This window comes from Anolis sagrei, chromosome 4 (genome assembly GCF_037176765.1).
Source record: "Anolis sagrei isolate rAnoSag1 chromosome 4, rAnoSag1.mat, whole genome shotgun sequence".
Classification (NCBI taxonomy): Eukaryota; Metazoa; Chordata; class Lepidosauria; order Squamata; family Dactyloidae; genus Anolis; species Anolis sagrei.
This window is the reverse complement of record NC_090024.1, coordinates 16,676,374-16,693,313: the sequence shown is the minus strand read 5'-3', so window position 1 is coordinate 16,693,313 and position 16,940 is coordinate 16,676,374. Positions and strand designations below refer to the sequence as shown.

General features: G+C 43.9%; 1 protein-coding gene across 2 annotated transcripts in view; it reads right to left on the bottom strand.

Annotated features, from left to right (window-relative positions):
• ADCY8 (adenylate cyclase 8) overlaps positions 1 to 15,130 on the bottom strand; it is a 150,171-nt gene extending 135,041 nt beyond the window's left edge. Inside the window, exon 1 of one of the 2 annotated variants that reach the window (XM_060775879.2) lies at positions 12,071 to 15,130. In XM_060775879.2, coding sequence (XP_060631862.1) covers positions 12,071 to 12,955 — 885 coding nt within the window. In that variant the 5' untranslated portion in view covers positions 12,956 to 15,130. The remainder of the gene's footprint in view (positions 1 to 12,070) is intronic. The other variant, XM_060775880.2, reaches the window with a different exon arrangement.
• Positions 15,131 to 16,940: the final 1,810 nt, after the last annotated feature.

The following is a 16,940-nucleotide window of genomic DNA, read 5'->3' as shown; positions in this document are numbered from 1 at the left end:
GCCTTATGTACAGAGGAAGAATTGTTGGAGGCTACTGACAATGCCATTGCTGTTGCCCGTTTTTGGTTAAAAGGTATTCAGCCACCTGTGCTCCTTCTATTTTTATCGGTTTTATACTAATTTATGCAATGCTTTTGATATGAACTAAATAAATAATAGTGTTTTTTTTAGATAGTTGCCAGAGTTACTCTATTTTTCTGGCTTTTACTAGGAAACTGCTTTTCTGGTAAGTTATTAAATATGAATGCAGCTTTTATTTTGGGATTGTCTGTTACTCGTGTGTTTTGTTTATCTACTTTTCCCCCTTAGTATTTGGGTTTTACATAATTTTACTATAAATGAATATTTTCAACCTTGTTGTTGCCTATTCTGTGTATCCTTGCATGAACATATTTGGTTGCCTTAACTCTTATTTCCTTCCTTTGAATTCCTTTGTACTTCTGAAAACCTTCAAGTTGCTTTGTGGGTGTGAAAATGCTGTTGTGATTGCATCAGCAGCAGTTCTTCTTGTACATCAGAAACACGGGGAATAGTGACTTAAATTCAATTGTTCATCCTGATGACAGTTGACTCATTCAATCAAGGTGATTTAAATATGAGATCTTGCGTAGCTCTTGACTTTGCCACTCAATACATTGATTTGAATCAATTGTTGTTGGGATTAGGAACTGAATTTAGATGAGTGTGCGCATCTCTTTCATCCTGAACTGATTTCCCCCGTTATCTGTGTTCACTAAAGGAAAACAGGGCAGGTCATGGACACTAAGACAGAGAGCAATGGAGTCAAATTGCAGGGGAAAAAAGATTCTACCTAAACATGAAGAAGGACTTTCGGATGGTAAGAGCTGTTTTACATGGGAACATGCTGCCTCAGAGCATGGTGGACTCTCCTTCGTGGCAGGGATTGGACTGGATGGTCCTTGTGGTTTCTTCCAATTTTATAATTTTATCTCTTTATTATGATTTCTGTATTATGCCTATTGTTTTCATTAACATTTTAACTATTTTTGGGTGTTGGCATTCTGAGTGGTGCTAGTTTTTGAGATGCAAAGATTCTCAATGCAAGTAGAATGATTCCAGCCATGAAAGTCTTCGACAATACATAGAATGTAATAGCTGTGCTATTTCTGAATATTAAATGCATCTGCTCTACCCAAAATCAGAAATAAACATCCACATGAATGCCTGCTGACCATATTAACCAGGGGCAATACAGCATTTTATGCAAACAGAGGTAACATTAGGATTCTACATTAGTATTCTATTGACAGTAAAGTAAGTATAAAAATATTCTGCAAGATCAGTTCCAAAGCCTACATAGACCCTGTTCAGACATTGTTAAATGTACTTTAAGTAAATGACTCTGCTTGCCCAAGCCCTCCATTCTATCATCTTTGCAGGGTGATAATATAGAGAGAATCTCCAGTCTCCATAGTCCAGTGGTTGTCAATCTGTGGGTCCCCAAATGTTTTGGCCTTCAACTCCCAGAAATCCTAACAGCTGCTAAATTGGCTCGGACTTCTGTGAGTTGTAGCCCCAAACACCTCGGGACTACCAGTTGAGAACCACTACCATAGCCACTGGAACAACATAACCCATTGGAACAACATGAAAAGCCTCCATGGATACTCTAAAGTTTTTGTTTTAGAATATCCTCCTCCATAATAGAGGACAACAGATGTAAGTAGGTAGGTTATCTCAGTAGCTCTCAACCATTGGTCCACCTAATGTTTTGGATTTCATTTTTCAGAATCTCAAGCTATTGGTTCTACTCACTGGCTAAGGCAGTGGTTCTCAACCTGGGGTCCCCAGATGTTTTTGGCCTACAACTCCCAGAAGTCCCAGCCAGATTTCCCACTGTAAGGATTTCTGGGAGTTGAAGTCCAAAACATCTGGAAGATCATATGGAATCATAGAATCATAGTGTTGAAAGAGACCTTGTGGCCTTCCAGTCCAACCCCCTGATAAGGTGCTGGGAAATCACATTCAAAGCACCCCCAGCAGCCTCTGTTTAAAGTCTCCAAAGAAGGAGACTCCACCACACCCTGGGGCAGAGAGTTCCACTTGAGAAGAACCATGGATAAGGTACATCTCATAACGCACTACAGCGGGCTCTTGATCTTATTTTATAGGACAGATGTTCTGTTTTTGGTAGCTACCAATCATGTGGTTCACAAAGATCACACGCATAGTAAATGCTATCACTGACGCAGAGGACAGGTTTTGGGGATGTAGTGAAGTTGTTATTGTGTACAGAATCATAGAGTTGGAAGAGACCACACAGGCTATCCATTCCAACCCTATTTTGCCATGCAGGGAAAGCACAACCAAAGTACCTCCAACAGATGGCCATCCAACCTCTATTTAAAAGCCTCCAAGGAAGGAGCTTCCACTACACTCTGAGGCAGAGAGTTCCACTACTGAACAATTCTCATGGTCAGAAATTTCTTCCTAATGTTCATGTGATATCTCATTTGCTGTAATTTGAATCCATTGCTCAGAGTCCTGCAGAAAACAAGCCTGCTCCCTCTTCCTTATGACATGTTTTCATATATTTAAACATGGTGATAATGACTCATCTCAAACTTCTCTTCTGCAGGCTAAGCATACCAGCTCCTTAAACCATTCCTCATAGGGCATGGTTTCTTCAAATCATTCGCAATTTACGGCAAATAAAGCAAACTACTGTGAAGGCTTTTCAGCAAGATTTGCTAAAGGAGCAATCCAATAAAAAAAGAAAATATTTTCTGAGAAATTCAACCTTTCTTTGAAAGTTCGCCTCTAAAAACACTTTGCAAATACACTTATGAACACAAACAAAATTATATATATATATATATATATATATATATATATATATATATATATATATATATATATGTCAAAATTATATGGATTATTGCAGTCATGGGCAAACCTGGGCCCTCCAGGTGTTTTGGACTTCAACTCCCACAATTCCTAACAGCCTACTGGCTGTTAGGAATTGTAGGTGTTGAAGTCCAAAACACCTGGAGGGCCCAGGTTTGTCCATGCCTGGATTATACCATTCGAAGTGCACGTGATTGGATTTCACATCTGAATGCTTGATTGTGAAATGAAAGCAGAAGACCCATACATACTTATATACATAGAAAGCTGTCATTTGAAGATAATAACCCCCTACAAAACAATGTAGCTTTCTCTGTACACAAATGATAGGATTAAAAATGCGAGCCTATGGATTTATTCATTCTTCTGTAGTATATTAGGAATATTTCATTTGAAGGACTATAAAAGTCTCAACATAAAAAACACCTTCTGGTGTATAGGACTATAGCTAGCCTTCCACAGTTGCTTGGGTTTGGAGTACAGGACTCTGGGGAAATTATAAAAACTCTTTAGAAATCTCTAGATCCTCCAGCACAACTCTGTGTTCAAGCTCTGTTGGAAGCTGGTCATAAAATTGCACAAAAGGATATACGAATGCCTGGAACGTAGGTCTATCTAGGAATCTCTAGATTCTTCAATGTAATTCTATGGTCAAATTCTAGAAGGTCCTAGAGATTCCTAGATAAAACATATTAATCAATTCCGTGAATAATCAAATCCAGACACGTGAAACCCACAAATGTGGTGGACCAACCATAAAGGACTTTTCTTACAGTGGCCAAGCAGATGTGAAGCCTACAATTTGGAGGGAACATAATACAGTGTTCTCTCACTTATCACGCGTATTATGTTTCAGGACCACCCGCAATAAGTGAAAATCCTCAAAGTAGGGATGCTAGATATGTACTGCCTCAATGAAAGTGAGTGTAGGACCGCCTTCTCCTAGGAGTTGCTCCACCCTCTCCTCTCTCCCCCTTCCCCCCCCTCTCTCACTCAATCCCTACACCTTCTCTTTCTTCTCTTCTTTCCCCTTCCTCCTTCCCTCCACCTCCCCTTGCACACCACACCTCCTGCTGGCATTTGCGCCTGGCTCTCTCCCCCTGCTCTTTCCCTTTGCCTTCCAGTGGCTTCACTGGGAAATATGGCATTGGAGGGGATGATTTTAACCAATGGCCACCAAATCCATGTGGGGGTCCTCACAGGTAACAGGTATACAGTGTTCCCTCACTACTTGTATATTTTAAATTCATTTTTTTTTTAAAAAAACCGAGAAACAGCGAGTCCGTGAAAGGCGAACCATGAAGTAGTGAGGGAACACTGTATGGCATTTAATACAAGGGGACATATTGTCTTTGATAATGAAGGGAACATATAGTCTTCTTAACAAGTAGTCTTTGACAGCCTTTGTTGTTGTATGTCTTCTGACTTATGCCAACCCTATTGTGGAGTTTTATGGTGCTGAGAGCCTTATACTCTGAATTTATTCAATCCTTTATTAAAGCCACTCAATTGGAAGCTGTCACAATATTCTGTGAAAGTCCAATCCACATATTAACTCCACTGCATGGAGAAGGCCCCATCTACATTGCCGTATAATTCACTTTGAAACTGCATTATATGGTCAGCGTAGACTCATATAATGCAGTTTAATTGCACTGAACTGCATTATACAGGTCTACAATGTAGATGATCCTTTCACTGGTCCTGAATCCCTTACCATTTGGTTCCCCCAAATAAATTGACAACTTGTCACCTGGGGTGCATTTACACTATAGTATCAATGCAGTATGACACACTACTTTAACTGACATGTTTGAGTGCTATGGATACCTGGGTGTTGTAATTCTACTAGATATTTGGCATTCTCTGCCAAAGAGTGTTGGTGCCTCAATGAACTACACCTCCCAGGACTCTATAGCATTGAGCCATGGCAATTAAAGTGGTGTCCAACTGCATTAATTCTACAGTGAAGATGCACCCAAAGACTCTGTATTTGGATTTAGACAATGAGGATGTGGTGTTTCTTCCCAAACTATACAGAAAAGCTTTTGTGTGTGTGTGCCGGTTCCTGCTACCAGTAATTCATTGTTGGAATACATTTCCTAATATCCTCCACAACTAAGGTTGAAATCTCAAAGGTCCCATAAAATATAAAGCAGATAATGGCACTCCTATAAACCACAACAAAACATTAGTAATAATAGAAACTAAATTCAGCCTTTCTCATACAATCAGACTGACCGAAAACCATAAACCATATTAATAGCATGCTACTACTGTAAATGGGAAGATTGAATGTTAATATTTTATAACCAATTTGCAATGGATTTCAAAAACCCTCGGGGAATTTTCCTTTCCTGGTTTCAGAGAGATAATAATACAGAAACCAGTTGAGCCTGCATTGCAAACTCAGTCAGCCACTGCCAAAAAGGTTTTCTCTCTTGTGGGCATACCTTCTATAACTCAGGTATGAAGGAACCAGAAAAGGTCCTGAAGTGTAAACATTTATATATTAAAATTCAGATAGTCCATGGCATTGTGTTTCCTTTTTCTATGTATATGGTAGCTGCGAAAGCCGAACAGTACTGCAAGCTAAAAGGTAATTGAAAAGTGTTGTACACATACAATTGAATGCTAACTAAATCAATGAGCCCTAGCTCAGAACTCTCCCTAGAAGTCAAGATAACTATATTGAGACTGTTGTACTTTGGGCATATTATGAGAAGACACAACCCACTAGAAAATGACAATATTCTGTAAGGTAGAAGGCAGCAGGAAAAGCTCATTTTCGTGACAGGAGCAACTTGAGAAATTGCAAATCACTTCTGGTGTGAGAGAATTGGCCATCTGCAAGGACGTTGCCCAGAGGACGCCCAAATGTTTTGATGTTTTACCATCCTTGTGGGAGGCTTCTTTCATGTCCCTGCTGGAGCTGACAGAGGGAACTCATCCACGCTCTCCCTGGATTCGTACTTTAGACCTGTCGGTCTCCAGTTCTGCCGGCACAAGTGTTTAACCCATTGCACCAGCAGAAAAATATGAAGACTCCATTATAGATGGATACACTTAGTTAAGGAAATCATGGTCTGCAAGACCTGATCAGACCCTGTTGAGTACAGGGGGGCTTGGAGATCTCTCATTTATAAGATCACCATGAATCAAAGTTGACTTGACAGCAGTTAGCAGCAAATCCACACTGCACAATTACAGCAGTTTGAAGTCCCTTGAACTGTCATATTTCCACCTAAGGGAAACCAAATTTTTTCATGTTGGTGAGAGCTTAGAATTCTCTACTGTGTTATTCTGAACTACAGCAAATACCAGAATTCAGTAGGATATAGTCATTGCAATTCAAGTGGGAGCACACTGCAGGTATTATGGAGTTCAATTAAGCCCTCAGAATGGGTAATATCCTAACAATTTCTCTCGCTTCCCAGCAGAGCTGGGAAAAGAGTGATCTCTCACAATTTTCCATGCCCTTCCCAATATCTCCCCATATGGAATGGGTGAAGGAGCTGAATTAGAAACTGGGAACTCCCATTGTAGATAGAGGACACTTTGTAGGACACTTTGTAGAACACTTTGTAGAACACAAGGAGATTCCATCTGAACATGAGGAAGAACTTCCTGACTGTGAGAGCTGTTCAGCAGTGGAACTCTCTGCCCTGGAGTGTGGTGGAGGCTCCTTCTTTGGAGGCTTTTAAACAGGGGCTGGATGGCCATCTGTCAGGGGAGATTTGAATGCAATATACCTGCTTCTTGGCAGGGGGTTGGACTGGATGGAGGTCTCTTCCAACTATTTGATTCTTTGATTCTATGAGTTAGCTTTTCTACTCTAACAAGCCTAGGATCTACTTTAGATGAAATCTAATACCTACTGAATCCCATCCAAGTGTCTGCAGATCCTTCTAACTTATTACATCTCACAATGTGCACACTCCCCAGCTTTGAGATCGGGTCTCCATCAGCCTCTACATTTCCCTCCTTTGCTCTGCTTTTCATAATGTTTTGCTTGATGGAGAGAACACAAGGTCTGAATGTTTTCACAAAATTCTCTATGCCTCCTTTGTCTGCATTAATTAGAATAAAATTATGTATGGATTCCTTCTCCCTCTAGACAACATGGCCACGTGGCTCCCCACCCTTCGCTGTTCCAACTGAAGGAACATTCTTAGAAGACCTCATTGGAAAGCCTCAGGGCCTGGTTAGCCAGACATGGAAAACAAAGGTCTTCCAAGGAACAAGGAGCCACATTTCTGTGGGTGTCTCCAGGTCAGGTGAGAGGATGTGGCCATTGTTCCCTGCTCAAGAAGAATTCTTTTTTCCCCAGATTTCTAACATAGCAGAGAGTAAAACAGAAAATAATTCTCACCCAAAACATTGCGTTCCCCATTCCTTTGGGTGCTAAATCACTGCACATCTGAAGTTTTATATCACCACAATGCCAGAAATTTGGATACTGAAGGAAAATTTGGCTGGGAGATAAAATATTTTTATTTTGCTTACATTCCTACCCATTCAGTGGGTTTCATTTGGCTCTGACCTTCAATGTGGGCCTCTAAATCAGCTGAGGTTTTTTTAGACTTCCGTGTTGTCCTGGCTTCAGTAAGAAAAAGTGGGCAAATTGCATCTCCTGGAAGCCACCAGAAGGGATAATACACCTTTTAAACATAACTAAAATATAAAAAAAACTATAAGAGTCCCATGGACTGTTTAACACTTTTAGCATGTCTGTTTTTGCAATAGCAATTTAGACTTCAATGGTTGTTTAGTATGGAATATTTCTGACATCCACACAGCCTCTGAAGATCCCAGTGTGGGAAACCAGCTCTTGGATCTATCACGATTGCTCCCTGCATCTTAGAGGAGCCCCTGATGGCACAATGGGTTAAACCCTTGTTCTGGCAGGACTGAAGACTAGGCCTGGGTAACAACGGAAAAATTTGTTTCTAAAATCGATTTGTATTTGGGGGTTTTTTTGTTTCGATATTTAAAATAATTACAAAATTTTCCTTTTAAAAAGTTCGATATTTACAAAATTTCGTAAATGGTAAAAAATTAACGAATCGATTTCCGAAACAATAACGAATCGATTCATTAATGGCGGACGCGACCGCGAAATACGCTAAAAAAAACTCCAAAACCTTCTGAAGCTTCCCTCTCCCTCTGTTGTTGACTGTTGGTGTGATATTATAATTTTTTTTCACTAATTAAACCATAAAACTGGCCCAGACATGCGGAAATAATAACGAAACGACCTCAAAACAATAACGAAACGAATACAATATCGAAATACGAAGCATTTACAAAACGTTTTTGAAAATTCGTTTTTTTAAATAATTGCTCCAGAATGGTTCGTTATCGTTTTGTAATTGAAAAAATTAATGAATTATTAACGAATTACGAATTAACGAAACGAAACCGCCCAGCCCTACTGAAGACCAACAGATCACAGGTTCAAATCCAGGGAGAAAGTGGATGAGCTCCTTCTGTCAGCTCCAGCTCCCCATGTGGGGACATGAGAGAAGCCTCCCACAAGGATGGTAAAATATCAAAAGATCTGGGTATCCCCTGGGCAGCCTCCTTGCAGATGGCCAGTTCTCTCACACAAGAAGTAACTTGCAGTCTCTCAAGTTCTTCCTGACATGAAAAAATGCATCTTAGAAGTATCTAAATGAGAAGCAGCCAAAAAGAGACAGCCCAAACTAAGCTTTCAACCAAACTACAAATCCCCAGTTTCTTTTACAGCTTGCTTTCAGGTGATAATTCCCACTCAGTAAGAAAGGCATATATTCTATATATGATTTTCCCCAACCAAAAACCCTCTCAAAGTATGTTAGAGTACAACTCCCATGATTTCCAAGAATGATGGGAGTTGTAGCCCAAGGTACAAGGGGGTTCCAGCTGGGAGAAGAGTACATCTTCCATCATTAGAGTATAATTCCCATCATTCCCAATGCATCAGAGTGGTCCTCGCTTGGTACAACCAAGTTAGCATTTCAAAGATTCACCTCCTATCAGAGGGAAAAGAAAGGAAATCAGATTAATACCCTCCCCACCCCTTTCTGCTATGTCCTACAAAAATGATGTGTCATTGTGTTGCAACAAGATAATCTTGAAATCTGAAAGCCTTTAATCCAGCTGGCATTTTTTTTTACTTGAGTAAATCCTGATCTCTAAAGGGGAAAAACTTGTAAATAAACAGCACAACAACTTGAAAACTTGAAATCAAAGTGAATTGATCTGTTCTCAACTCATAATCATGGCCACCCTTTCAAAATCAAAACACAAAGGTGTCACTGATCTAGCCATACATAGCCCGTAGGCTAAATAAACAAAAGAGTAAATTATCACTTTGTGATACCTCCTCAAATCCACAGCCAGTAGTTAATTGCTGATAAATTAGAAATTGGGGCAACAGGAAACTGTTACAAGTAAATGCTTACTTCCTCCCACACTGCTTCCCCTTAAACTGGGGCAGACAAGGTGTTGTCCTACAATCACATGTGGCCCCCAAGTTTGCTTTTTTGGCTTTTAATCCTTCCAGACCTCTAAACCCCCATTTTCCTGTGATTTTTCCCCATCTGGAACAGTTATTCCTCTTTTAAACAGGCTGCCTTTCATCTCCTTTAATGTGTTTCCAAGAGAAAGAAAGAAAGAGTTTAGTTGTTGACATTTGTGGCAGTTTGTGTGGCTGCCAGAAGGATCCTAGTAGTAGAAACATGATCCATAGGTCCACTGAAGTTTCTCAGCCCTACCCTAAAACCTCACCAAGAAAGACAAAAGAAACAACCATTAAAATGTAATCCCCGCAATCTGGATTTGACCAGTAGCAAATCTTTATTCAAGTGGTGGGGGGAGTGGGAGGGGAACATGATTCGTAATAGCCCACTACTATTGAAAGCCAGCTCAAAAACCACTAGTCTGGTTTAATGGACGGATGATCCGATTTGCCCTCCAGACACAATGGGCTTGATACTAATTCAACAACAATCTCAGAGGTGGCTTTGGGCGCATTATTACATCTCAGTCTGCATTTGTCAGTTTATAACCACAGAATGAATGTGAAGAGATCAGGTGCGGATAATAAATCCCCTTGAAAGGTACCGTAGGCACAACTGGTAATCTTGTATGTGTTTGAACTCACATACTCAAAATAGCTCCAAAATCAACACGACATTCAAAACCAACTCAAAATAAAGAGTCGTACAACATACTCAGTTTAGGCTTTAGTAAGTCTACTAAATTCAACTGGATTTACTTCTGAGCAAGCATGTATAGGAATGTGCTGTAAAATACATAAGCAGTTCTTCTACTTGATTGATCTTGCTCATCAAACGATTGACCAAATAGCTTTAAGGATAAAAAGAAGCATGTTCTGGTTGTGATTGCTTTTAGGGGGAAAGGGGGATATTTTGGATTATTCGGACACATAAAATGTTAGGGAGGAGGGAGCAAGCTTGTTTTGAGCTTCCCTGGAGACTAGGACGCGGAACAATGGCTTCAAACTACAAGAGAGGAGATTCCATCTGAACATGAGGAAGAACTTCCTGACTGTGAGAGCCGTTCAGCAGTGGAACTCTCTGCCCTGGAGTGTGGTGGAGGCTCCTTCTTTGGAGGCTTTTAAGCAGAGGCTGGATGGCCATCTGTCAGGGGTGATTTGAATGCAATATACCTGCTTCTTGGCAGGGGGTTGGACTGGATGGCCCATGAGGTCTCTTCCAACTCTTTGATTCTATGATTCTATGATTCTATGATTCTATCTCTTCTCTTGCCTTCTCTATTCTGCCTCCAGATCTACTTGGGATCACATCTAAAATGTGCATCAGATAAACAAGAATGTTTAGAAAATTAAAACTATTGGGGGAAAGGTTGTTAAGGCATGCACCCACTTGGTTACTGGCTGGGTTACTGGCCTTGGGCAAGAAAAATATAGTTCTCATTAGCCACAAACCCAAAAGGACATCATGGTCCATCTGCTGTTATCTGTCAGAGAGGGACAGAATGGGACAGCTTCATATCTACTCTCCAGGACTCCTTGAAAGAACAGAAGGAATCATATTTTGAAGATCAATCTTTCCAATAGACTGGAGAAAGCCAGTTTGGGGAAAGCTGAGCTCGTAAAATCAAGGACGCAGGTCAACACAACTCCCTCATTACGTTTACATCTGGATGAGGTTTAGCACCCATGCATGTGTTCACATCACTTCATTACTTCTGGTGACCCCATGAATTTTATAACATCTTCTTAGGCAAGGGATAGTCAAAGGTTGTTATGTCATTCCCGCTTCTGCAATATCGCCTACAGCACCAGGTGATCATTAGCAGTCTCCCATCTAAGTAGTAACCATAGCTGATCCTACTTAGCTTCCAAGATCAGATATAACATGGTGCCTTAAGGATATCTAGGCCCTACAGTGCCCACAAGTGCTTACATAGAGGGTGCTGATTTCATGAAGAACCACCAATGTCAACAAACCTACCGTGTTTCTGTATTTTTCTCAAAGGATCCTGTCTCCTTTCCAACTCCAAACAGAAATAAGAAATTTACAACTCTGCATACCTGAGCTGTGGTTTCTCTTGTATTAAACCAGGATTATGAATGCAAGGGCATGTCATCAGAAAGGCTCATTTGAGCTTAGAAAAGTTCCTCTTTTTGGACAACTCCCAAAATCTCCCAGACAGATTGAATAGCATGCTGGCTGGCAGATTCTAGGAGTTGTAGCCCAATCCTACAACTCCTAGAATCTGCAAGCTCTATTTTCACCCGAATGGTGATGCACTGTGAAATAGCCCAGTGGTGGCTGATGACTTTCATGCCATTGAAGTACTGAACCCATTCTACGTTTCTGTCTGAACTTATTAAATGAGCTCTTCAGCCTATGTGGGGTATAGTATTGTGTTTCTTGGATATGTTCAAACTAACATCTAGAGTAGTGGCTCTCAACCTGTGGGTCCCCAGATGTTTTGGCCTTCAACTCCCAGAAATCCTTACAGCTGGTAAACTGATTGAGATTTCTGGCCAAAACACCTGGGGACCCACAGGCTGAGAACCACTGACCTTCCAGACTCAGAGAGAAGCTACCAGTCACCAATGCATTGACCTAACCCTACTGAGGGAGGAGGTGAAAAAGCTCCTTGAATATAACATCACAAAAGGCAATTCCCTACAGAAAGAAGAATCAACCCACACTGAAAATACCTGGTTGATGGAAGTCACCATCTGCCTGGGTATGATTATCTGCATGACAAGTTGCAAGAAGGATGTGACTAAGCCAGCCAGGATGGCCCAAGTGAGGGGCAGAGGCAGCATGCTGTAGGTGACAAAGAGGGTGAAGAGCACATAGCCAATGCCATCGCCGAGTAGCCCACAACCTAGGCCAGCAGCCAAAATTTGTGTCGCCATGGCCACCCAAGTGACCACCCCACTGTACTGCAGGTAGGTGTAAGAGGTTGTGTCCTTCCTGACCACCACTAAGGCACAGATGACCACTTCGATGCCCGTGAAGAAGCCCAGCAGAATGCCCTTGAGGGGGTCCATGGGGGCCGAGGCCAAGGTGAGGTGGAGCAGCAGGAGGGTCAGCTTGGTGAGTATGTCCAAGATGTTCACCACCACCTCTGACTTGCGCCTCTGGCCCAGGAAGTAGCGCTGGTAGAGGCGCTCCAAGTCCCGGGATTTGAAGGAGTTGCGCAAGGTTGGGAAGATCACTCCCCGGTAAGTGTAGCCCCAGTTGAGGAAGAAGTCCGAGTTGCTGGGAGCACAGTCCACGTGCAGGAAGCCCAAGTCGCCACTGCTGCTGGTGCGCTCCGGGAAGACCTTGGTGCCCCCATTGTTGTGGCCGCTGAGGGTCTTGCCTCCTGACTGATGCCGGGAAGGGTGGGAGTGGTTGGAACCACAGGATTCCTCTGAGGCCAACGCTTTGCTGCTGTCGCTGCTGTGCTCTTGGATGAAGCGCTGTTCGGTGATATGGCGCAGAGCGGTCTGCCACAGCAGGCGTTGGGAGCGTGCACCGCTGTCAGGAGGGGTCTGGTTGATGGTGTACAACTCATCGCTGTCACTCAAGCAGCGCACCTCTGACAGCTCCATGGCGAGGGGTCTCAGGGCAGCCAAGTGGGGAGGAGGAGGGCTCTCATCGGAGGCAGATGCTTCCTCCCACCCTCACCCACTTGGCAAGGGGATCAGGTGGTTAGTGCAGGAGCAAAGGGCCTCCCCATATCTAGTTCTTTGGCACTGGATATTCCTCCTATCTCCAATCAGCTTTGTCAAGTGCAATCCCATCCACCACCTGGGAACTCTACTGAGAAATCCAGGGGCTTCTTGGAAGTTTGGGGCAATCAAAGCCACATACCGGAGTTCCCTGTCTCTCAAAAAGGAGGGACGCAAACAAGAAACAATCTCTCACATGGAGCCATGGTGGTGCAATGGGTTAAACTGTTGTGCCGGCTGAACTGCTGACCTGAAGCTCGGGTAGCTGACCTGAAGGTTGCCGGTTTGAATCCGCGAGATAGGGTGAGCTCCCATCTGTCAACTCTAGCTTGCAAGGACATGAGAGAAGCCTCCCAGCTAACACATCCAGGTGTCCTCTAGGCAACGGTCAATTTTCTCACACTGAAAGCACCTTGCAGTATGTTCTCAAGTCACCTCTGACACAATTAAGTAAATCTCTCACAGCTAGAGGCCATCTCCATGGTCAGCCTGGCAGGAGGATCCATCTCTTTTCCAGAAAGTCAGGCCATGGGTTTCCATTAGTCCATTCTTATCTTCTCAGCTTTGATGCAGGAACCCCTGGTGGCGCAGTGGTTGGCAGGACTGAAGACCGACAGGTTGCAGGTTCGAATCTGGGGAGAGTGCGGATGAGCTCCCTCTATCAGCTCCAGCTCCTTATATGGGCAGAGGAGAGAATCCTCCCACAAGGATGATAAAACATCCAAAACATCCGGGCGTCTCCTGGGCAACGTCCTTGCAGACGGCCAATTCTCTCACACCAGAAGCCACTTGCAGTTTCTCAAGCTGCTCCTGACACAATCAAAACGCTTTGATGCAAAAGTGGTCCATTTGGGTCAGGGTTGCTCCCAGGAAGAGTCTGTCTCCATCACTCCTGAAATAAAACACAGCATGGCCTGGTAGCCCTGCTTCCAAAGCCAATGGTGAAGAGGGTTCCCTTTGGAGAGGAAGACGAGGGGTGCAAGCAGCCCTCTCCCAACTGCAATCCTATGTAGGTCAATTTCAAGAGTTCTGGAAGCAACAGAGAGAGACGGAGACAAGCTAAGGCAAGAAAGAAGAAGCAGGAAGTAACCTGGACAAGTGGAGAGGTACTTCGGCAGGTGTGCTATCCCTCTTCCGTACTCCAAAGGCTCTGTGCGGGTGCAGGTGGGAGAGCTAGAGGCAGGGAGAGCTGCTTGGCTGGGATCCCCGCGAAAGTGGCTGCTCAGGAGGAGGAGGAAGAGGAGGAGCAGGAGGAGCCATCCGCGCCAAGGAGAAGGAGGACGGAGGCGCGAGAGAGACGCGAGGAAGAGGGGAGAGGAGGAGGAGGAGGAGGAGGAGGACTCCGAAGGAGAGCGCCTGCTTCTTCTTCTGCTGCTTCTTCTCCTCCTTCGGAAGCGCTCATCCCAGCCTCAGGGGCCAAGGAGGGCAGCGGGAGGAGGGAGGCGTCGGAAGCCGCAAGGTCACCCAAGCAGGAGGCGGAGGGGTCTCTTCTTCTCGGCAGGAAAGGACCCTCCGGAGCGCGAAATTCACGGAGTCTGGCGGGAAGGAGGAAGGGGACGACGGCGAGGAAGAGGAGGAAGAAGAAGCAGCCGGAGTTCTCCTCTCCTTCCTCGTGAGGCGGCCCATGGCGGGCGAAGAAGGCTCAAGGGCTCCGGAGGGGAGAAGCCGGCCAGTCGGGGCTCATCGCCAAGAAGGGCTCCAAGGATGGTGATGCCCCTCCTCGGACTGGAAGGCGCGCCTCTCCTCCACCTCGAGGACGCGCAAGACCCTTCCCCAAAAGAGCCCCCTCGAGTCCCGAGGACTCTTCTTCAGCTCGCAAAGGAGCCCCTTCCCCCTCCTGCCCCCGGCCCCTGCCCCTGCTGGCCCATGGCTCGCCCCGCTCCCCGGCGGAAGGCTTCCCAGGGAAAGAAAGAAAGAAGGAAGGAGGGCGCGCGGGAAAAACACGGGGGGAAAGCCAGCCGCAGACGCCGCTTCTCCGGTCGGTCAGCTGATGACCCAGTGACGTCAAACCCGGCTGGGCCCGCTCCCCATTTGAAGACGGAGGCGAAGTCGGGCAGGCAGGCGGGCGGAGCCCCCTCCCCTCCCTCTCGCCCGGCCACGCCCCCGCCCTGGCCCCGCCCACTCCTCCAAGCAGCTCTCCAGGTCGGAGCACCTGGATCCTGGAGATGGATGGAGAGATAGTGAGAGAGGTAGAGATAGAGATGATGATGATGAGAGAGGATGATAATGATAGAGCTAGTGATATAGAGATGAGGATAGAGAGAGATGATGATGATAGAGACAGAGGTAGAGATGATGATAGAGATAGAGATATAGAGAAGATGATAAAGACAGAGAGAGCTTGAGATAGAGAAAGAGGTAGAGATGATGATAGAGGTAGAGATACAGAGATGATGCTAGAGAGAGAGAGAGATATTTGTGTGTGTGTGTGTGTGTGTGTAGGTAGCATGAGAGACAGAGAAGATAGTTGGCATCTGCTCCGTAATTTAGGACATGTGCTGCTTGCCATAATAAAAAACCTAAGTGGAAAGTAAGCTGATAGGAAGAAAATCAACTTCTTTGAGACATGGCACTGGAGAAGAGTTTTACAGATTCCATGAACTTTTACAAAACACACACATTGGTCCAAACCAAGTCAGGCACAAATTCCCTTTAGAGGCCAAAATGACTGAATTGAATCTGTTGTCAATTGGTCATATCACAAGAAGATAGGACTCACTAGAAAAATCAATCATTCTTGGTCAGGTAGAAGGCAATAGGAAAAAAGAAAGACTGCATTCCTCAAACAGGGTAACTATGGCTCTGAGTTTGCAAAACCTAAATAGGGCTGTTGTGGTCTTTCATTCATGCTTTCACCATAAGTTGGTGTGGACCTGAAGGCAGTTAACAAAAATAACAAGCTGATTTAGCGCACAAACTTCCAAACTGCTGTAACACTTGGACAAAAGCCAATATTCACAAGAAAAATCTCTTTTCAAAATATCAGATCTAATCAGTTATGAATAAATAGCAAAAAAATCAGCTAAAATGGAATAGAGAAGCAGAAACAATGCATCCTTAAGTTCTCGCCTAACTGTCAATGGGTTGGCGATGCAAAAAATATGTCCTTTAGTATCAGTACAAAGTGAGTCCAAGATACTCTGTGGGTTTAGGCAAAGGACACAGTGTTGCCCTTCAAATTCAAGTGCAAAACCAGACTGGATTGGAACTAGTCATTGGAGAAAACCATTGGTTACACTTGAAGAACACAAGTAAGCTTAAGAGGAACATTGCTGTGCATCGCTCTGTCCAACCTCTAATATTTTTTGACAATTCCTCATCCACAAGCTTCCGCAGCTTGAATCTGCTTCCTCGCTTTGTCTAAAGGTGCCTAAACTTGGAATGACATATCTGTGAATGCTACATATTAACTACTATGACTACCACCACCACTACCACTACATCTTCTACTTCTTCTTCATATCCAACATTCCTTCCAAACCCACTTTACCAAGCATTAGCCATATTGAGAATTGGAGATCAGTTCCACTGGCAATCAGGGTGCAAGGAGATGATCTTTCCACTTTCTCCCTCCAGCCAGCAAGGCTGTGGTAACCAGAAGGGTCCTTATTTCAGTTTCTCATCCAGCCATACTACTTGCTGGAGTGGTGGTGAAATCATCATTCTTTGTCTCCTTGATCACTGGCTTAACAAACCTCCATCTCTTAATTCCGCCGCCAACTTGTAAAGTAGGGATTTTTGTGTGTAATTTACATAGAGTTTTAGCCCGTTTTTAACCCCAACTGAGGCTGAGATAATTTTTCCACATGCCATCTAAAACATCTCTTTTTCTTGTCCATCTCAACATCATTATCCCTCCTTTCTT